Source organism: Pungitius pungitius, chromosome 12, assembly GCF_949316345.1.
Source record: "Pungitius pungitius chromosome 12, fPunPun2.1, whole genome shotgun sequence".
NCBI lineage: Eukaryota > Metazoa > Chordata > Actinopteri > Perciformes > Gasterosteidae > Pungitius > Pungitius pungitius.
This window is the reverse complement of record NC_084911.1, coordinates 3,673,752-3,695,827: the sequence shown is the minus strand read 5'-3', so window position 1 is coordinate 3,695,827 and position 22,076 is coordinate 3,673,752. Positions and strand designations below refer to the sequence as shown.

General features: G+C 50.1%; 1 protein-coding gene across 1 annotated transcript; it reads right to left on the bottom strand.

Moving 5' to 3' along the window:
* Positions 1-6,672: 6,672 nt before the first annotated feature.
* Positions 6,673-20,952, bottom strand: mybpc2a (myosin binding protein Ca; the record flags this gene model as incomplete). The annotated part of the gene is made up of 26 exons (XM_062566202.1): positions 6,673-7,067; positions 7,305-7,491; positions 8,158-8,294; positions 9,220-9,379; positions 9,755-9,894; positions 10,701-10,896; positions 11,709-11,797; positions 11,930-12,098; positions 12,232-12,365; positions 12,494-12,682; positions 12,806-12,910; positions 13,704-13,863; positions 13,972-14,111; positions 14,415-14,444; positions 14,518-14,624; positions 15,052-15,217; positions 15,696-15,865; positions 16,231-16,336; positions 17,207-17,331; positions 18,373-18,505; positions 18,601-18,773; positions 18,847-18,903; positions 19,993-20,041; positions 20,142-20,259; positions 20,621-20,769; positions 20,856-20,952. Coding segments are annotated over 26 exons (3,321 nt in total), but the record flags the coding sequence as incomplete, so codon positions are not given.
* Between the last annotated feature and the right edge of the window lie 1,124 nt (positions 20,953-22,076).

Here is a 22,076-nt window from a genome sequence, read left to right as displayed (position 1 = left end):
AAAGCGTTTTTATTGCAATTTGAATACTGAGTCAATCAAAAATGTGTTTATGTTATTCTAGCTATGTTAATAAACTAACATTATATTGTTAGAAATATGTTCATCTCACTAATTAAATATATTTCATTTAAAGAACATATAGGAAAGGATTTCCTAGGGGACGAGGGTTTAAGGGTCAGTGTCCTACAAAATGTCACTTAAAGAGACATCGACAAAGTGAAAGACTCAAAAAGACAGCGTGTTGTTGGCAACACTAAGAAACATAAAAACAACCACACAGAGACAATATAAGGCCTGTAAAGAGATACAAACGGACACACTTTGAATATGGAAATAAGCAGCAAAATTACAACCAACAAACAGTAAGCAATACATAATAATAAAATAATAAGAAATGATGAAGCCTATGTATTTTGCGCATGGTCTCACAATCCGTCCCTGGTAAATGCTGCTGTGCATCAGCACGCTGGCGTGCATGTAGGTGGTTCCAAATGATGTTTGGATGTCAGGTATAGTCATATTTTGCCCGAAGAGAGTGGACCAATTAGGTAACCACGACAGTTCTGCACTTATAGACACCGTGCTGATTTATTCCTAGGTCGTTGAAACGGATCAAAACATGCACCATTTGTTCCATTTAGATCTGTGAAGGCGCCAATATGTATGTGAAAAAGCCAAAGGTGCAAAGAATTAGCATAAGAACCAGAAGACGTATTTTTCTGTGCTCATTTAAAGTCACATGAGTCACATTTAGCCTTTCCCATCTAGTCGAACGTATGTATCCCATTAACCAACCGGGATGCATCCTCTTCAGATGTCACAGGGAAGTATAGTACACGATATCCCCAAAACATAACGGTTTAAGGAGCTGTGATGATGTGCTGCAGGTTTAAGTCCCAGCTTGACTCGAATGCATTGCTGCAGTGCGCTGGATCCGTCTCCTCATAGGAGCCATTGGACTGTCTTTATTAAAAAGGTCTTGAGTTACATATCAGAGCAGATCCTCTTTGAATGAATGAAGATGTGAGGAGAACATTCACGCAGGATTGCAACTAACAATACTTTGTGTGCCAAAAAGGGGGGTGGGGGGGGTGAAAAGTGCCATAACTGTGAAATTTAATCCGTCCTATTTTAGATCCATCTGTAATAATTGATCTCTCACCAGAGCTCTGATGCGACAGGCTTTGATTTTTATCTAAAAGATCTAATTGTAGAGCTGTGGTCATACAAGTGCAGGGAAACTAATAACATCACTCGCAACGTGCAGATAAAATCCTTCCCATCCTTAATGATAAAGGAGCTTTGTGTGCATCTCTTCACTGTTGAGCTGCCCTCACTATTCTGCTTGAATCATGAAAATCGTCTTCTTTCTCACCCTTTGCTTTTTGGTATAGTTTTTTTTTCTCTGCTTGCAATTTTTCCAACCGTGGATTCCTTAAAATACAACATTTCCATTTTTCTTCTTTTAGCGAGTAAAGGGAAATTAGCGTAATTGTTTTAATGAAAAGGCCTGAAGGCGTTTTTTTTTTCTCCACCCTGTGATAGCAGAGTCCCTCTCACCTGAAGCGCTACGTCGCCCCCAAAATCAAAGAAGCAGGAAACAAAAACCACGGTTACAGCAGAAAAATATATTTTAAAATAGTGCGGCATTCTTTTTTCTTTTTTTTAACAAAAACAACACCCTAAAATAATAATACTATTACGGAACATAATGCAGATGAAAGCACAGCCTATTCCCAAAAAGACCTGCTCGGGATTTGCTCAGTGGGGGGAAAAAAAAACAATTACAGTGGCATGAAATGAATAAAAGGTACATTCAGTTATCTGAGTCCTTTGAAGACGGCTGAGGACGAGTAAGCAAAACTAATTCAACAGCAAGAGTTTTCCGTTACAGAGGGAAAAAAAAGCCCAAAATGCAGGGAAGAGGAGTTGGTGCCGGTTTCTTCTTCTCTGGAGAGAGTGGGGTGGGGTGGAGGGGGGGGTGAACCTTCGACAGTCGCAGGATTCTGGCGAGTTAACGATGACGAGTCGGCAGAGAGGTGAGGACGTTATGATCAGACGAAGGTATCAGGCGGCTAATAAGGACGACCACCAGGCTCTATTCCTGCCTCTCACATCAGCCGCGGTTTCCTGGACCGCGCGGCGTCTTGGAGTGTGGGGGTGTGTGTGTGGGGGGGGGACCCTCTGATTAAAGTTCAGTGATGTTTCTGGTTGAGGCGACGCTGCTGTTTTGCGAGTTTGTGCTCTCAAACGATGCAGTTTTCCGACGAGTCGTTCCATTTTTTTTCCAGGCAAGAAGAGACTGGAAATGTCCTGCTCGCCGTCTTCTGGCCCTCAAACCCGGGATGAGGCCTTTCCACCTTTTTCACAGTTGAGACCGGACCTGCAGATCCCAACCATGTTTGTCTGATGCACTCCTAGCCATATGATCGAGTTCCCTTTGGTCAACACCACTAGTCGTGTTCCTAATTTTCAAATTGTCCTTTTTAAACCATTTAGCCGTTAACTTTCTGCTCCCTTCCCAACCAGGGCCTCGTTTAACTGCAACATTGCTCAGGTGTTAAAGCTGGTGTCCCTGGTGTGAACAGTGTTTCTCACGCCATCTGACTTCATGATATACGATCATTGAGGAACTGTTTATGTACTCTGGCCCAATCTGTGATGACACATCCTGACAGGTTGGGTCAAAGGAAAGTCTCACCGTGTGTGTGTGTGTCTGTGTGTGTGTGTGTGTGTGTGGGTGGTGTGTGTGGAGGCATCCTGATGGAGCGTGACGTTTGTCCCCGAGGCGGCGTCGGGGCCGTTCCAAATGGCCCCGCAGTCCTTGTGTCTCCTGCAGGACGGTGCGGATCGATGATGCCAGGGCATGATTGACCACAGACTACAGATCCCATCCTGCCCCACAGTGGTCACCTGAGACCTCGTGAGAATATGAGAAATGACCAAACAATCCAGAAACCACCTCCAAGCCTTTGCTGCCGTCACCACTTCTCTTGCATTTGCTGTGTGTTTTGCACATTTTCTTTGCTGACAGTTTCCTTTCGCACTCTGCAGATGGATTTACATCCACAATATGTGGCTCATCTGTGTGTGCCGACATATCAAACACCTACACAGGCGTGTGAGCCAACGGGAGCCTTCTGTCGGCTATGTTTATTCCATGAAACGGTGAATTCTCACCTTCTAAAAAGGTAAAACGCGCCGAGGAATCATTTTAAATCAATTTGTAAACAAAATTTCCAAATTTCAGCCGACATCACAGGGAAAGCAATCAATACATGGATGAGATATGTAGTATTTCAAAGGAAAAGTCAAATGTCTTAACGGCTGTTATTTGCCGTCATTCTCTCCTACTTTTCACGCTTTGTGTCGAGTTCGGTCGGTTCCTTTAAGGCGAGATGGTTTGGACCATTTTATCTCCCACATTCACACTTCTTCTTTAGTAAAATCTGTTCGCCATTTCAATATGCTAATTAATATATTACGGTAGTAATGTTTGAGACTTGATTGAGACTTGAAAAATGTGAAGCTTAATTAAGAGGAGAGAGTCTAATAGAAATGGTCTGGAAAATATCCCTTTTTCTCGTATATGCTGAGACTAAATAAAATAAAATAAAATGGATTGCTTCCTTCTGGTTTGGGTAGTGAAGTAGTTTTAGGTTTTAGGTTTTCGGATTCGGGGCGAAGTTGAATGAAGCTGAAACAAAGCCACATATATATACTGTATATCCATGTCGACGGCTTAAATTGATTGTGCCCTACTTGAATTTTTCCAGTTGTAATTGCAATCCTAAAAAAGGCTAAATGGTTGATTTGGGACCATGTTGATTGAGTGATTTTGCTCTTAACCCAAAACTTCAGGACCCTCGTTTAAAAAAAAAAAAGCCCCTCACTGGAGGTCTGTTCTTCACGTGGACATCAGCTGACTTTCTTTCAGCCGAATGTGGTCATGAAGTCGTCATTATTCTTGTGAAATGTGAGGGCAGCTCTCTCCCTCAACACCTCCACCGCCTCCACCCCCCCCCCATCCCCCTCCACCGCCCCCCCCAGATACAATGTGCTCATTATATGGGTCGTGAGCTCTGGGAGGGTTTGTGCTCTTTAATCATTGAACACGATGACATGGGGAATAAGTCACAGTGGTATTCAATAGTGCATCGCGTGGCCCACAGAAGATGAAGACAAAAAGCCCGTGCAGCAGGGGGGGGGGTCTGGGGGGGGGTGGACCCCGTGTGCGGTGGGGAACAAACAGGTGGACGGTCCTACATGATGGATGTGTGTTCTCCCGCTGTCTCATTTAGTTCTTATAGTGTAATTATATGGATGAGACCCACGGCAGGGCTCTTCTGCTCCAGTGCTCTCACCCCCCCCCCCCGACCCTCTCCTCTCTCTCTCTCTCTCTCCATCTCTCTTCCTCTCTCACTCCAAGTCTGTGATTTCATGCATAATTACTTGGATAATTATAGTTCCCTCCATCCTACTGTTTCAGGAGGTCTGTTTCCGTCTCTCTGGCATCTCCAGTCTGTCTTTTTCCCTTTAACTCACATCCGCACACACAGACCCGTTCGTCCCGTCACCCTCTCCTGTTTCTTCCTCCTCGTCCTCCTCGTCCTCCTCCTCCTCGTCTGAGGCGGGCCTGTTCCAATATTGGAGAGACAGCACAGCAGATACGGCGTGCGGGGAAGGAAGCCTGCCGGTTTACTCCCGGGCTGCTGTGCTTCCTCGTGAATTATTCATTCAGACATCACAAATTTAAAGAGCCCTAAAGGTGTGTCACGGGGAATGATGGGGAAACAAAATGCTCCTTTTCTTTCCTACTACTTAAAGCTTCTCTGTGTGAGAAGGCAGAGGCTTCGGCGTTGTAAACTTCCACCGTCTCATGTTTTTTTGAAAGTTTCGTTAAGGCTCGCGGATGATGCCAGCAGATACAATTAGTTTGATTGCTTAGCAACTGAAAATCACTTTTCGCGAGAGGGAACAGAGGGTAAAAGCGCAGGTGGAGTATCAACGTTACACGCTGGTTTTCAGAAGATCTGTTTTTCCCAAAAACCTTCCATGCAAAAAAAAAAAAAAATCTTTCATGTGTCAATCAGCAGAGAAACGCTGCACACTGTGTCTCAGGTTAACTGACAGGCCAAAGATCCACACACACACACACACACACGCTTGCAGAGTCGTTTACTGCTCAACAGGGTTCAAAATGTAAGCTTTGCGCTGCACTGCAGGTCTGCTGTGCAACCAATCGTGACCTACTTTGAGGTATCTGGAGGATTTTCCCTTCTTCATCTGAGCGTTTATGCCCTCAACCTGTTTTCAACTCATCTGGAACAACGCGCTGCGATGCAAAGCAGGAAATGCAATCTATTGGCCTCAGAAGGGCTGGATGTTTTAAAGGGAGCGCGAGGAGGCGGGGCTTGTGCTGGGAAGGCGTCGCGGTAATGTGATAGTTCCTTTAATAACCTGCCGCCTATGACTGCCCCCCCCCCCCCTCGGGGCCCGATGGTGGTCATCGTGGTCATTGGCACTGTGCTCTAACCCCCTCTGCTGGACAGACAGGAGACCGGGGCCCTGATGCGGTCAGGGGGTGGGGGGGGGGGTTGGGATGGGACGGGCCTGCAGAGCGCCCTCACATCTCGAGAGGAGGGTGACGTACTCATTCTGCAGCCCGTTGATCTTTCCCCCTCCGTCGGGGGGGGGGGGGGGACGTGTGCTGTGCAGGGCGGTCTGGGTTGCAGCACATCGGCGAGGAGTTTAATTTGGTGTGCGAGGCGAGCGGCGGCAGCGGCGGACTCTCCCAGCAGGCACCGTGCCGTGTTTGTATTGCGGGTGTGTAAATTAGCGGTAATTCGTTTGCTCAATAATGACGTGGGAGAGCTAATTAGGGCAATGTTGATGGGTGCATTAATTAGTCTCTAGTGTGCGATGCTAATGAGACCCTGATTCGGAGTGTGTGCGTTTGTGTTTGCACGGGTGTAAGGCATGTATCTGTAAAGGCCCTCCACTATAGGTCACGCCATGCAGAAGGTAGCGAGACAGCATGTGGCGATGGGGGGGGGGGGGAGTGGCGCTCAGCATCGCATCCCTGCATCTATGCACATGTACAGTGTCTTTATACACGGTATGAAAACTCTAAATAAATAAGTTATGCTTATGCTCATGTGACAGAGATCATAATACAAAACAATGGACAAGGCCGCTGTGCCACACAATATTATGAACCAAACATAAATGACCGCTCGTTAAAACCATGGGACACCGTGGCAACCCCGGTTCATTTGTTAAATGCATGTTGCGCAACCTCCTCTCCTCCGAGTGTCTCTTCCATGCGTCCAAGAGTTGTTAAATAGCACTTTGGAACAACATCTTTTTTTTTTTTAGACCAAATGGCAGAAGAAAATATTTTTGCTTGACACTGAAAGTGTCCGACTTCGCTTTGTTGCAGATCTGCAGCCTGTTGCTCTTTTGCTCGTAGTGTGAACCCATAAGGAAACTTGGAGAGTGTGTGGGTGTGTGTGTGTGTGTGTGTGTGTATGTGTGTGCAGCCCGTCTCCATCTACATCAGTGTACGAGCTACATCGCTGAGCGGCGACCCCTCCACTCAACCGGAGCTCGACCTCAAAACGCAGTCCCCGAACAACACACACACACACACACACACACACACACACACACACACACACACACACACACACACACAACAGACGACACACAGAGGCGTAGTGGATGGGAGGCTGTTTTTATAAGAGTGTTTCAGTGACAGGTCGGCTTCCCGTCTGCGCGTGGTCACCGCGGGGCGGCGCCGCCACGCGGGACGTGACACACGCCGGCAGCTCGCTGGGAGGATTTATGGCACGTTACCGTGGTGGCGCTCGTCACGGCAGCGCTGAGAGGCAAGCGTATAGGGAGAGGGGGGGGGGGGGGGGGAGAGAGGAGGGTGATCTATTCTAATCATATTTATTCATGACTATCCCATTATACATAATCCATTACTATTCCTGTTCGACTGTATCCTCGGCTGTTTGGCGGCGTCGCTCATTTCTTCGCCTCCGCTCCTTTCTCTTGTACAACTAGTGGGGGGGAGGAGGGGGGGAAGAGGGGGGGGGGGATCAAGAGGAATTTGAATCAGCATGAGAGGCCGGAAGATCATCGTGTTCAGAGACAGAACTACAGAACTCAAGGAACTTTAACCGACGCACGCAGCGACGACGTGACTCTTTTTTTCAACTAAAAGTTGTCAAAAACAAGAGACCAGTCAGAGGGCCGAAAGAGACGGCCTTTGACGGGAAAGCGAGGGCGGAGCGTACCGTGAACCTCCAGCTTGCACTCCACCGCGTCCTCGCCCAGCTCGTTGACGGCCCTGCAGGAGTATTTGCCCCCGTCGTACACCCCCGGCTTGCGGATGTTCAGGGTCAACACGCCCTGGTTGTTCTGCATCAGGAACTTGGGGTCTTCGCTGATGACCATGTTGTTCTTCATCCAAGTGATCTTGGGCTGAAGCGTGTCGGGGGATAGAGAGGAGGAAGAGGAGGAAGAGGAGGAGAGGAGCTCACAAACAGAGCGAGACGTGTTGGGAGGGTTAGGGGAGCAGAGGGAGAGCAGAAATTAGGTCAACATTTGGGGTCGACAAAACTTTGCCGATTCCGAGAGATGAAAAAAAAAAAAGAAGAAAAAAAAAAGATGTGAAAGATCTTTCTGCTCCGCCTTCTCTTCTTGCTTCACTCATAAAAACGCATTCCTGCTGCAAGGACATCAAAAAGCTGTCAGAACGGCTCGACACGTGTGTTCTCCCCCCCCCCCCCCCGGAGACACGGCGCGTGAGGTCACGCGGCGGCCAAACGCCGTGGAACGGTTTCATCTGCAAGTTACAGTCGGGACATTTCTTACATTCAACACGTTCCAACGTCTCAGTGTTAAAAGAGAAGCTTTCAGCCAATGTAGACAACCAAGACTTAAATAAGACATTTTCCTTCTGAAAATAAGGTTTTCGTTTGGCCTCCATGACACACAAACACACTATGGAATGCTCAAAGACAATCACATGTTAGTGGTGCCTTAATTAAGAGCCAATTAGAAGAGCTTTGTTCAGCCTCCACAGCCTCCAACTGATCAACAGATCATTCGGAAGCAAAAGGCCGCCCGTGGCGACGCCGTAAATACCTTGGGGTGCCCGCGGACGGCACAGCTGATGGCCGTAGAGTAGCCCGCCACCACACTTCTGTCCACCAGGGGCGCTGTGAACTTGGGGGAGCAGTTGACGTCCTTCTCCTTGAAAGGCGGACGGTCGTGGGACAGACCTGGGCGGGTGGAGGAGTGCAGCAAGCGAGGGAGCAGACTAGTGTGAGGTGCAGGTAATGCATCAGCCAATAAAACACCCTGCGGCAACATATGGGAGGGGGGGGGGGGGGGGGCGAGTTTGTTCCCTGGTTTTAAAGATGGAGAAACATAAAAGTCATATGCAGGAGCGAAGGCTGCCAATTGATGGATTTTGTACATCATCGGTACCTTTTCATCGCCTAAAATGTCGCCTGGAATGTGCGAGTGGAGGAGGCAAGGAAGAGTCGCGAGGACAGAGGAGTCCGGGGCAAACGGTGATTGACACACGTGACTTTTTAAAGCGACATCAATGCGGTGCGAAGGTGTAACAGCGGCGTCGGCTTGTCCGTTACGTCCTCGGCCTTTTCGTGCGGCTCCTCGCACCTCGGTCCTCCAGAGGTCGGAGGAGCGAGAAAGGTCACATGGTCTCCTGGGAAAGATTTGTGACACGTCGCGTCCTATTTGACCCCCCAAACCGAAATCGCTGGTCGGGGACCGTTGCCTCCAACACAAAGGGAGCTGCGTCTGGTCCGTTGCCGCGTCCTCTCGGTGGAGTAAACAGAGGCAGCGACGGCAGCGACGGCAGAAGCGGCATTTGTGCTGGTGGCAGGTGTTCATTTTCCCGGCCTCGTTGCTCTCATAACCCACGCCCCCGGTGTTTAATGTTTAACGCGGCGCGCCGTCAGAGGAGGTTTTTGTTAAATGCAATCAGCGTGCATTGCTCTAAATTATGTCAAAGAAATTAATCACCGCCGAAAAAAAAAACGCTCCATAGTTATTACTGTTTTATAATTAAATCCTATTGGTTTTTGCTTTTGTTAAATAGGTGCAATGCCGCTGGCATTACATTCCTCTTTTCTGCACGCCGCCCCATCGCGACACCTGCGCCAATGTCCGAGCCCTCACCTGATTTGGTGACGATGGCGGTGTTCTGGCTGACGCCGGACTCCACGCTGAGGCCGCAGATGTTTTCGCTGAACACTCGAAACAAGTACTCGTTCCCCATGACCAGGTCGGGCACCGTGCAGCCGGGCCGGCGGTTGTGCTCCACCACCGTGAACCAATCCTGATGAGAGAGAGGAGAAGGTCGAAGGTCGAAAGCGGGCGGGGGGGCATCGAGAACAATGTCCTTTCCCCCAGCATCTTCCTGGAGCTGCGATTCAGCCCCATCATTCTGTCCCATAGACCTTCAATGGCCGCACTCACTCATGCTCTATGCTGAAGATTTCCCCTTTTGTATTTGTTCAACCCGTTTTGCACCCTCTCAGAAGGGGAAATACAAAGTAACCCGGCAAAAGGTGTCGCCTCCCACAATCATTATAGACGTCGAGGATTCAACCCCAAAGACAGAGAGAAAGGAGCTGTGCAGACTACACCGTTTAACAGTCCCAGACCTCCAGTGTGACTGCCCCCCCCCCCCCCCCCCCCCCGCCTGGCGTACCTTAGTCTTCATGTCAGCCTTCTGAACCGTGTAGCCGATGATCTCGCAGTTGCCGTCGTCTTTGGGCGGCTTCCACTCCAGCGCCGCGTTGTTGCCCCACACGTCTGCTACGCGCACGGCGACGGGGGGGCCGGGCTCCTCTGGTGGGTTTGTGAGAGGAGACGCAGATGGGAGTTTGGAGGACTTTGGAGGATATACTGTGGGCGGTTCGAGATAACCAACTTGCTCCCCCCCCCCCCCCCCCCCCCGTGTAGACATGCACTGAAGGGATCGATGACCCGGAGCAGGAAAGTCCCGCAGAGAGAAACCAAACGGACGCATGCGCTTCTAGACAAAAACGGACCCAACTGAGAAATAGTTACAGAGAGGAAGGATGCAGTGTGTTCCTCATCGATCTCTCTGTGTGGCCTGCGCGGCACAGTGTGTCCCTTCACTGTTAATCCCTCCTGTTCCGCCTCCTGCAGAACCGCTGCGGTGACGGATCAGCGATCAGAGAAGCTGCAGCCCTCTCACCCCTCTCATTAGCTCCCCCTTCTCGCCAGAGGAAGTGACAGAGTAGGCCTCAAAATCCAAGGCTAATCCTAGTCTACGCGCGCATGATCCCGGAAGGAGCCCCCCCCCCCCCCCCCCCGCGCCACATAATAATCCGCCCCGACACCCTGACCCGGGGAGACGAGCCCCGAGATGAGGGATGAGCCGGCGGCCGCGGTGGCAGCGCAGGAGCCCGGATTAAACCAGAAAGAGGCATCAGCGCTTTGATGATTTGCTACTTTGAGCCACAGATCCCTGGGAGGGTGAAATTAGGGAATTATCATCAAATTTGAAGAATATATATATATATAAAACTCTCGACATCTCACAGATTTGGGCTCAGGGCATCATCCCCTCCCGAACAGGTTATTAGCCATGTGACTTGGAGCTGAGCCTCGCTGTGCATTTGACTGACCCACGACCTGGATGTGCAGGTCAGCGCTGACCGACGCGTCCTCGATCCGGACCGACAGCGTGTACTTCCCCGAGTGGCTCCTCTCTGCCGAGCGGATGAAGAGGATGGCGTCCACGTCGCTGGTGCGGGTGCCCACCGTTTTGTCCTCCAGGAGGACGCCGTCTTTGGACCAGGTGGCGACGGGGCGGGGCTTGCCCTGCAGCCAGAGGCGGGAATAAAGTACTCTCAGTTGGGCTTGTGATAATTGAGGGGAGCACAGTTTTTTGATGATCTCAGGGAACATTTCCAAATTTTGAAGGCATTTGAATACTGGTGTCTTTCATGTTGCGATACTCTTCGTCTCGTTTTAGGTGTTGTGGTTGCTCTTTTCTCCCAGTAGAGCGTGGTGCATTTGAATTTTAATAATATCCAAACATATATATTTAAAGGTCATGTTAGAGGATTTCAAAAGAGGCTTTCTGCTGCTGTGCCTTTGGTCATTGGAGTTTCTTTTACTTATAAATAACCCATTTTCTGCAGATTAAGTTTCTTTAGGGTTGGACCAATTAGCACTAAGTTTAGCAAAACAAGGTTCAAAATGAGTAGATACAGTTAATGAAGCAGAGCTTTTGAATTATAAAACCAAGTTCATTCAATATGACGATGCTCACCCTGATCTAAATAACTAATGTCATGAATGTCACTTCCTGTTTTTGGGCTAGTCTTTTTTGGCTGTAAGGTTCAATTTAGATATTTTTTAATTTTAAGCTTATTTGGTTCAGTGGGATTTAAAGTGTGATTAAAAACTCTCATCAGGATGATAAAAAAAGGGTCTTTGTTGGTGCGACACAGACTTTGTTATAAATGCTTCAGAGTCTGAAATAGCTATTTAGTTCAAGTTTGACGTCAAGGCTACCTTGTAATATTCAAGCGTTTTCTAATTACACACTCTTGCAGTTACTGGTTTTTCTCAGCTATTTCCAATCGAATCCTCTAAAGCAAGAAAAGCCAGAGCTCCGCGGGGCTCACCTGAAAGGGGAGGACCAGGTTCACCTTCTCGCCTACGCGCGCGATGAGTTTGCTCCTCAGATGGCGCGGCACGCGGATCTTCGGGTTCTCTGGGACAGACGGAGGAAAAGGAAAAGAGAAGCACAGACTGCGTGATGATTCCAATGAGGTTTTGACGCCGCTGAGTCGCGTACTGACTGGTGCAAAAAGCTGGGAAACGTTGCTACCAATCCGCTGCTCACCCACGATCTCTCTGATGGTGACGGCCTGGGGGAGCGTGGCCGGGGGGCTGCGCCCGGCGATGTTGACGGCCGTCACTCGGAACAGCATCCGCTCCCCCACCGGGAGGCCCTTCACCCTGTACTGGTTACTCACCACCGGCCCCTCGTTGGCCTGCACCCACCGATCATCTGAGGACGAAACCCGCCGCTGGCTGAATAACGTTGGGAAGCCGATTTGGGGGGCGGGGGGAGGGGGGGGGGGGGTTGTGTCTAATTCTTGCGCTGCACACTAAACATGGGAGATCCAGTGTAAATATTGACCCCCCTTCCTTGCAGTACTCGATGATGTAACCGTCGATCCCGCCCGCTCCGATCTTCTCCGGGGGACGCCACTTGAGCGCGCAGGTCGTGTCCGTCACGTCGTCCACCGCCAGACGGGTGGGCTCGCCGGTGGGGGCTGAGGGGAGACGGGGAGCCAGTCAATACGTTAAGCATCCGGTGCAAATGGGATGGGAGAAGCTGTGTGGGGGGGGGGGGGGAGCCTCTGTCAATGAACCATTCTACCGATGACACGTGGCCACGCACCGATGGGCATGAAGGGCTGCGAGGCGGCGCTGGGCTGCGAGACGCCGACGCCGTTGACGGCGAACACCCTCATCTCGTAGAGCACGCCTTCGATCATCCTCTTGGCCTCGTACGTGGTGGACTCGTGAGCGTCGAAGTTGAGCTTGGTCCAGCGGGAGGAGCCGGCCTTCTTCCTCTCCATCAGGTACCCTGGAGGAACGACACGAGTCGTTGAAAAAGGGAGAAAAATCAGTTGTTCAGGAAGGAGTTCGAATGAAGGCAACAAAGTGGATGCTGGACTGTGTGATTTAGTGGTGATTTCATCAGAGGTACCTTTGATGGGAACTCCGCCGTCGAAGGCGGGAGGGTCCCATGTGATCGTGCCGGAGTACTCTCCGACTGACGTGCATCGGACATTCTCGGGGGGGTTGGGCACATCTGCACAGGCACGTTACAGATGTGAGAGAGGAGGGATGGAACAGACCAAAGGTAATGCAGGGGTGTCTTTCACCGCACTGGTTGTACTTACTACTCTGTAAAGTAACTTTAGCGCTTTGTAGTACTTCCGAAGCAGCAAAGATTTTGCCAGTTAGGGCAAATCAAATTGTGCAAACACTGCTTCCCGTAGAGAAGCGACATACATTTGACGTAGATATTTGAATACATCTGTCAGTTGGAAACTTTCGGGTCCGGCAGGTAAAGTACCTCAAACCGGCTTTTTCCTCTAATGGTCATAATAACTCCCGGATTGTTTCAAAACATGCTCAATTATTTTATGTTACTTGTGTTATTATAAATCTATTTAAATCTCTTTTTGTCTGACAAGTGGAACCTTTATATTTGTACGAAAGTTAAGATCAGGTGACTTGATAAACTAAGCTTTTCAAAAATAAAAGCAGACCATGCCAGATTATCTAGCTCAGTCCCGAGAGTTTGTTCCCTGTCTTAAATTTGGGATGAATTACAAACACATCAATGACTTTAATGAGAGTCTTGAGAAATGTACTTGCACTTTTGCTTACACAAATTGCAATTAACTGTTATTGTAACGGACCAAAAGTTCAGAAGATTTATGGTTTTTAAGGTTTTAAAAGATGGCTCCAACGGTGACAAACGTTCACTCATTTCATGACGGTGATTTCTGTCCATTCGGCAAATCTCAAGAGCGCAACACGAGGAGCAGAAAAAGCAGAAAAGGAGCAACCAGAGGGATTTGAAAAATGCCACGAACCCACGATCTTGACGGTGAGTTCGACCATGTCCTCTCCGGCGGGGTTAGTGACGGTGATGGAGTAGGGTCCCTCGTCGCCTTTCTCCGCCGCCTCGATTATAAAGCTGCTCAGGGACTTGTTGGACTCCACGCGGACCCTTCCCTCGCCCTCAGGCACCACCTAGCCCCACACCGGGGGGGGGGGGGGGAAGAGACATGGACGGAATAAGAGAGACTTCGTGAAGGGAGCCACTTCCCTTCTTCGATTGCCTCCGTCCTTCTCGCTCACCTGGTTTCCTCTCCTCCAGCAGACGGCGGGCGCCGGTTCTCCCGTCACCTGGACGTCGAGGCTCAGCTTGTTTCCCGCCACCACCGTGATGGTGTTGTCGCTCCCTCGCCCGCTGGCGTCCAGGTGGATTTTGGGCGGGTCTTTTGAAGGCGGGGGGGGGGGAAAAGCGGTCATTCGGGGGGGGGGGGGGTTATAGAGATACCAGGAGGCCGCAGATGTGTAAAACCAAGTCAAATGTCTGCATTTCTCAAGGCAAACATGCAGTTACTTTGCAAACTGCAACATTTGCACTTTTTAAAACACCAAACACTGGTGTCCACAGCCTAGCAGTTATTTAAGTAAAAAGATGAAGAAAAGGGACCTCAATCACACTAGGTGTGTTGCTCATATCCATCCAAACCAAAATGCAAAAGGATTTAAAATAATTCAAATGCACCATTTACCTTCTCTGGGAACATATGCAATCTTGATTTCTGAGAGGTGAAACACATGAATTAGATACAGTCGGGGGCATCAGACGTGTCGACCTGCGCGGCGCTCTCTCACCCAGGAAGTTGAGTTTGGCAGAGAGAGACAGCGCGTAGCCGTCGGGGACAAACGAATAATCCCCGGCGTCCGAGGGCTTCACGTCATCAATCATCAGCTTGTGGGCCCTGTGGGTGCGTTGCCAGATGTTACCAGGGGGGGAGAGAGGGGGAGACGACACTCGCGACCAGCAATTATCCGTTGGACTGTTGCCGTGGCAACGCGCTCCACGTGGGCAACATCGCGAGCGAGTGATAAAAACTGCGCGAATACTAAACGGCTTTCACCTTGTACGACCGCTGTAGTGTGTCGGCGTCTCTCCTGCCGCGGGCTTTGATGGAAGGATTACTGAGAAAAAAACCCAGATCCCAGGAGTACGCACCATGTGCAGCTGAGCGCGCGTGTGTGTGTGAGTGTAAAGATTGCAGCCTATCCTAAAAAAAAATGGGTCAAATAACTCTTTGGTAATAGTTTGTGCAGCAGACGCTGCTGGCTGTGATAGCGGTCTGTGTGTGTGTGTGTGTGTGTGTGTGCATTCAGACGTGGACTCGATACCTTCCAAAGTGTGTGATTTTGACGCGATCGCTGGGCAGGACCTCCACGCCGTCCTTGAACCATTTCCCCGTCACGTTCTCATCCGACACCTCGCACTTGAAGGCGGCCTGTTCGGCAGCCTTCACCGTCAGGTCGGCGATGCTCTGCAGAACCTCCAGCTCCTTATCTGAGGCAAAGACAACCCCGGGAATCTGGTGAAGTGAATCCTCCCCGGGACACAGTGAGCTGCTCCTCCACCACGCCGCAGGTCGAGCACACCGACCATTTGGATGTTGGGGCTCTGAGCCGCCGCGGTGTCCACTGAGGAGGGATGGTGCCGCCCACGCTTTAATCAGTTCGAGGGGCTCGTCTGGCTCTTAGTGGAACGAGTGAGACGGCCTGATGTCTGAGGGGTAAGACGGTGCCCGGCCACTGATTTAAAGCAAATTAGCACGACGAATAATGTGATGAACCACTGATAACGGGGGGGGGGGGGGATCGATGGAGTCAACATCAATCATCTCACGAGCGCCGGGTAATTCAACGTGTCCCACGCCTGTCAGGATGGGAAAACATCAACGCGCGCTTCCGTTTACACACAGCCGTGTCCGGGAAAATACTCGTTTAACAAGCTCCGTGAAGCTCGCGAGGCGAAACCTCGGTACCTTCAACCTCCAGCTCCGCCTTGGACTCGCCGCCGTTGGTGAGCGCGCGGTACTCTCCGACGTCCTCCTTGGTGGCTTCGTTCACGATGAGGATGTGTCTCTTCCCATCCTTTTTGAACCGGTACCTTGAACCCGCCGTTTCTTTGTTCAGCTCGACTCCGTCCTTCATCCTGAGGAGACACACACCAAAAGATCCAAGGAAAAACAGGAATGTTTTTGTCATTGATATTGACATAATTCTATTTGTACGGATTGAGGTCCCTTTTTCTGTATCTATTTACTTTAACATTTGTGAATAACAGCTTGTTTTTTTCTCAATTCCGTGGTATTATTGTCACAGGCCTTTCAAACGCAGATGACTGCACTCCGACATCAACGTAATAAACTCATACATAATTTACTGGAACTGAAAACTGAAAGCCCATTTTTAAATTGACTATGTTTACTCATCTATTCAGGAAAAACATTTTTTTTTGGGGGGGGGGGGGGGGATATCCATTTTTACCAGATACCATTTCCTAATGAACTGATTTACCATTTGACGTTGGCTCCTTCCTCGGACACCTCCACCTCAAACTCCACCTTCTGTCCCACCACGGTGTGAGCGTCGTCCAGCAGCTTGGTGATGGTGACTGGAGGCTCTAAAGACCAAAAAAAACAACTTAAGAGTCCTTAAACAAAGCCGAATCTACGTGAAATCGAGCGGGTGGCGGCGAGCGGGAGCATCGGAGGCGGATGAAAGGCGCGCGCGAGGGTGTGAGGCGTTTATTTCCCACGGTGCATGAAGAGAACACATCAATGATTCTCACACACCTCAAGTCCTGGCTTTTGGTAAAGTACAATACATTCAACACAAGTAGGGCACAGCAAGGTGAAAACTTTAAAATGACTAAAATGGGATGTGAATCCATATGCATGATTAGTGACGTTGTGGGGCATTGTGTAAACGTACGCCTCTGCAATAACAGCTTAGCCTGATATACATATCAATCTTAACTTCATTAATCTGAACCTTAAGTTTCATCAGAAGAACATTTCATCTCGTTTCACCAGAAAGGTATTGATTGAACTTAAATGATACAATCCAGAAGCAGAAGGCGAGTTGCGGTCCGGGTAGTTTGGCGCCTGGCAGAGGAGGCTCTGGCGTCTGATGATGTGAACGCAGGGTTAACGCACAAGCAGTTGACTCACTATTAAAATCCCTCACAGACACAACCGACAGAGAAGAGACCCCCACGAGACATGCAGTAAGCCGGAGACCACTTATTGAAATAACCTGATATAACGTAACAGCAACAGTTGACAGCTCATCAATACGACACGATGACGACAGCACGACAATAACAACACAACAATCCCCCCTCGTTGAGGACGAGCGGTCGGACAGCGGTGGTGACGACAATCGGGCGGCAAACAGACGCACAGCGCGGAGCCTCTCGGCGCCGTGCACAAACACAAAAGGCCTCTTCCTGCAGAAGGGAGGATTCCTCCGAGGACCGTGACTCACGCACCTTTGACGAAAACCTCGGTGAAGGACTTCTCCTCCCCCACCACGCACTCGTACGCTGCGTCATCCGACTGGTTGCACTTGTTGACAGTGAGCGTGCGCTTGTTGCCCACGCTTTCAAACACATACCTGGATGACGGGGGACGGGGGGACAAAGAGGAAGAGAAAGCAATGAAAAGGCGTTTCTAGCAAACCAGATGCCGAGAGGCCCAAAGACGCAAGAGTGAGTCATCGATTACACAGCGAACGAAGGCGTGCACACATCTTCCTGCGGACCTTCATAGTTCTCACACAGTATTCGCTATCAGATATAATTTATACGTAAGCCTCGTGGTCAATGTGCACGTAAACCCACGTTATGGTGAGCTGGGACAAGCGCCGTGGCGTTGAATGTGTCCCAAAACACGACTTCTGCTAAAACCCAGCCCGAGGTTCAACCATGCTTCATATTACTTTTTTTCCCCCACTTATGCATCAATATCAGTTACGCTATATCAAAAAAAGACAGATGTGACATTTGATCTCCTTCTGGGCACTTTCAAGTTCTGTCACGTGCAATATGTCTAAATAAATTGTTCGCCAGATCGCAAGTAATGCCCTCTGCCGCATAGTGACGGTTTCACCCAACAGGAAGAGGACGGACTCGCTTTCAATGAGCAGCGTCAGGAACTGAAAACGGCAGATGGTGGAGCCATTGAAAAAACAGCTGTAGCCTCTTGAATAAAACAGCAGAAGAAGGCTTTGATGGCGAAGGAAGGAGCAGAGTGGAGGGCCAGAGACGCCGAGGAGGGGCTCAGCAGCCTCAAGAGGCCCCAGAACTAACGTTTATATCTGATGTGACTCAGAAAAAAAAGTCTCCCAAAAGATCTCAATAAACAATAACTGTGAGTCATCTCTTCTTGGAAAGTCACTGATACTTAAATAAAAGGAATAAAGTTAGATCGGAAAGCGTGTCATCGTTCACCACTAATAAAAACAGCTCTTAGCTGGGCTGTCCTCCTGATTCCCGGTTGTAAAGCCCTCTGAGGCCATCAATCACTTTATACAAAATATCCCCTTTCTGCCTGGCTCCTCGCATTTCGTTACTTTAATCTGGTTTGTTTACTCTTTGCAGCTTTGGTCACTTCATTCAAACACATTCCGTTCGGCGCCAGGTGGTACTTTGCTTACTTTGCCGACGGTTTGAGCTCCTGTCCGTTCTTGAGCCACTTGACCGGCGCGTTGGGGTCGGTCACTTCTACCGAGAGCTGGACCTTCTTGCCCTTATCCACCGAGTAGGCCGCATCCAGCTTCCTGAGGAAAGCTGACAGGAAGGAAACCCCGGTTAGCAGCCGAATGGTCCACAACGGCCCGACCCCCACGTTCCACGTCTGCGGGCGCGTTTCTCCTTCTCCTCACCGTCGCTCTTCTTGGGCTCCACCGTCTTCATCTTCTTCAGCCTCTTCAACAACCCCCTCAGGTCCGTGATGCCGTACTCGAAGGCGATCCGCTCGTAGTCGCAGGGCTTGGCGTCCTTCAGGATGGCGAAGATGTCCACTTCCACTTCTTCGACCACCTTTCGCTTCTTCTCCCTTGCGGGAGAACAACACAGTGGAAGGGGTCCAACATGAAGTAATTGTACGTGTCTGAAGCCGGCGGTCGTACCTTTTCTTGAGCAGGGCGCTGAAGTCGAGTTCACCGGCATCCTCACCTCCATCCCCGCTGAAATGTAAAGAGCAGACATGCGGGCTGATATAAACGAGAGCTGTTTATTGAATTGGGCTGTGTGTGGCTGTAGCCCCGTTTTTTCAGATGGTTGCAAAAATAGGACGAGTGAGAACATAGATCAGAGCGTTTGATGAGGGCGACGAGTCACCGTCAGGCCCTAAATTCAAGTGACACGTCACAATGAGACAAATGAGCTGTAAGCAAATGCTCATGATTTAAAGCCCGGCTGTAGTTGTTTTTATTTGGAGAAATATTCACCAGTGAGCAACAAAACAAAAAACTCCTCATGCGGAAAAACGCGGCGAGAACGTGACGGAGCAAAGCAAGTAGACAAAGTAATGCCTTCAAAAAAACAACATTTGTTTTTACTGCAGCTGTGTTTCTCGATCCAAAGCAAAGTTCACTTTTCCAGAGCCGTTGTGTTGGCGTTGAAAACGGGGATCGAGGGGATCGCTGTAATGAGCTCTCTCTCTCTCTCTCTCGTATTATTAGAAGCGCTTCATCGGAGCTCGACGCCCAACCACGAAAAAACTACAACTGGGACGCGAACCGATGCCGACGCGGAGAGACGCGGTTGAAGTATTTATTGCACCATTAATACTATTCTACGGTATGTATTTCACTCATTATTTTTTTATAGTGTCTAAACTAAAAGTGATGCTGCCTTTCGCACGCCGCACCTCTCCACTTACCTGTGCCCCCCCCCCCACCCCTCTAATGAGGGGGAGCAAGCGATACCTTTAAGCACAGACCACAAAAGTGGAGACTCAAGATCTCGCGTGTGAAAGCGTCGGCTGATTTTACGATCACACGGGACGAGCCTACTGTAAACAGCCTGAACTGCTGAGATGAATAATAAAAAATTTAAAAAAGGCTCACAGGATACACAGATACACTTTGCACAGGCAGACACCGAAATAGACTTTAGAGGGAAAGAGGAAATGCTTTTTCTGCCTGTCAAACGCCCTTCAGAACCTGTCACTGAGGCGCGTGATGAAATGCGCCGTGAGTGACTTCTGCCGAACCCCCCCCCCCCCCCCCCCCCCGAAACACCGAGCAGTGTGGAGCAGGCCCGACACTCACGATCGCTTAAACGCCTCCAAGATGTTGTCCTGCTGCTCTTCTGGTGCAGCTGAAAGCAGACAGAAGGAGAGAGGTTCACAGCAGGCGAAAGGGAACGACGCGCCAAAGCCAAAGCTCCCTCTGAGCGGAGAGGGCGAGGCCCGACCTACCCTGCACGGAGACCTCGAACGCGCTGCTTTCGCTCTTGTCCTTGGCGGTGACCTCGCAGCGGTAGCCGCCGGCGTCGCCGTCCACGACTTTGATGATGCTCATCTCGTAGGTGTAGATCTGACGAGAGGGGGAGGCAGAGGGGGCGGATGCGATGTAAACAGGAGTAAAGTGCCGGTCAACGTATTACGATGGTACTCGATCAAGTCAAGACCCCAATTGGGGCCCAAACAAGCCCGAACCAGGTGAGAACTAGTACCATAATATTGATATATTTTGTAAACGGTAACATATAAACTGATAGGTAGGCTTCATCCACTGGGGACCATGAATGTCTCCAGCGCACGAAACGTCATGGAAACACCTGGAGCAATGGTTGCGTTATCTTAGCGTGGACAGCAGACGGGGGGCACCGCTGTTAGCTCGGCTGTTAGCATCGCTGTTAGCTCGGCTGTTAGCTACAGGCTACATCCACACGCACCTTGGTGTTCCTGTCGTACACCTCTTTGAACTGCAGGTGCTTCCCGGCTTTGCTGACCAGGTCGAGCCACTTCCCCTTCACCCATTTCATGGTGGGCTTCTTGGCCATGTTGGAGGAGTCGACCCGAGCCACAAATGTAATGTCCTTGCCTTGCAGGGAACAACGACGAGAGAGACAGTGATGAATTTAAATAAATGAGCTGAAGTTTTAACGGGCGTATTTCGTCGTGCCAGACCTTTTGTCGCCGCGGCACTCTGCGGCCTCTCCACGAAAATGCCGCTCGGCGGGGGCAGCTGTGAATCCTCCCCCGGTGCGCGCTCTGTGAAGGGTGATCAATGGATGGCAAAGGGGACATTGAGGCTGGGAATGAGGACGAGGCTTCCACAGAAGAGCGAAACAAAACACAACAGAACAGATTGCAGACGGAAGGCCGAGCAAACAAATCAGCAGTCCTCCTTATCACTCGTACAGTGACATCTATTTACTGAAGACCTAGTAGGAATAGGTCCCCCCCGGGGGGGGGGGATAAAGAAGCTCCTCCAATAACCTCTGAAGGCATCACATTAGGGTTGACTACCCGCAATCTTCAGCCGAGGCCGCTCTTATCTCAACGGCGCAACGCGAGGAGCCTCTTTCACCTGCTCGCCCCCGTTTGCTTTTTGCGGGGTGAATTGGTGGAACCTCCGTAAAGGTGTATGGGGGGGAGGAAAAAGAGAGAGAGAGAGAGAGAGTGTGGGGAACAAGTCAGTGTCTGTGCTGTTGAACACAGGCGTTAATTGGCCCAAACGAAAGCCTCAACTTCAGGAGACTCACACGTTAAATCCCAAAAACACATCTTTCCGTCTCTGGAACTAATGTATGAATCCCCTTTCCCCCCCCCAACAACTGTTAATGAGATGTGTGTTTAGCTGTGAGTGTGTGTACAGGCTCCTGCTTGGTTTCCTCTCACTTCCTGGTGTGGACGTTCTCTTCCCGTCACCATTAGAGAAGGTTTATGGACGAGCAGGTCCAGGCAGGTAGAGATGATGGGATCACCAATTGCGTAGGTGGGAGGGGCCCCGGGGGCGGATGTCCATTGGACGAGAGCCGCTGCCCGGAGAGCGGCTCCACGGCCTCGTGTCGAGTTCAGGTCACGGGTCTCCATAAACTCTCTCTCTCTCTCTCTCTCTCTCTCTCTCTCTCTCTCTCTCTCTCTCCTCTCTATCTCGCTCTCCTTTTACGGGCTCAGTTAATTTGGTCTTTTAATCAAAAGTGCCCCTGCGGACAGATCCAAGTTCAGATGTCCGGGATGATTTAAAAGGTTTCGGTGAGAATGCTAAGTGGGTGAAGCGGATACTGGAATGGCACCCACGGGACACTTTGAATGTTTACACTCCTACACAGTTTCATTGGGCAGTTGCTTGGTTCCGGAGGAGGGTTTCACAGTGAAATAACTCCAGGCTCAGGGAGTTTGTGT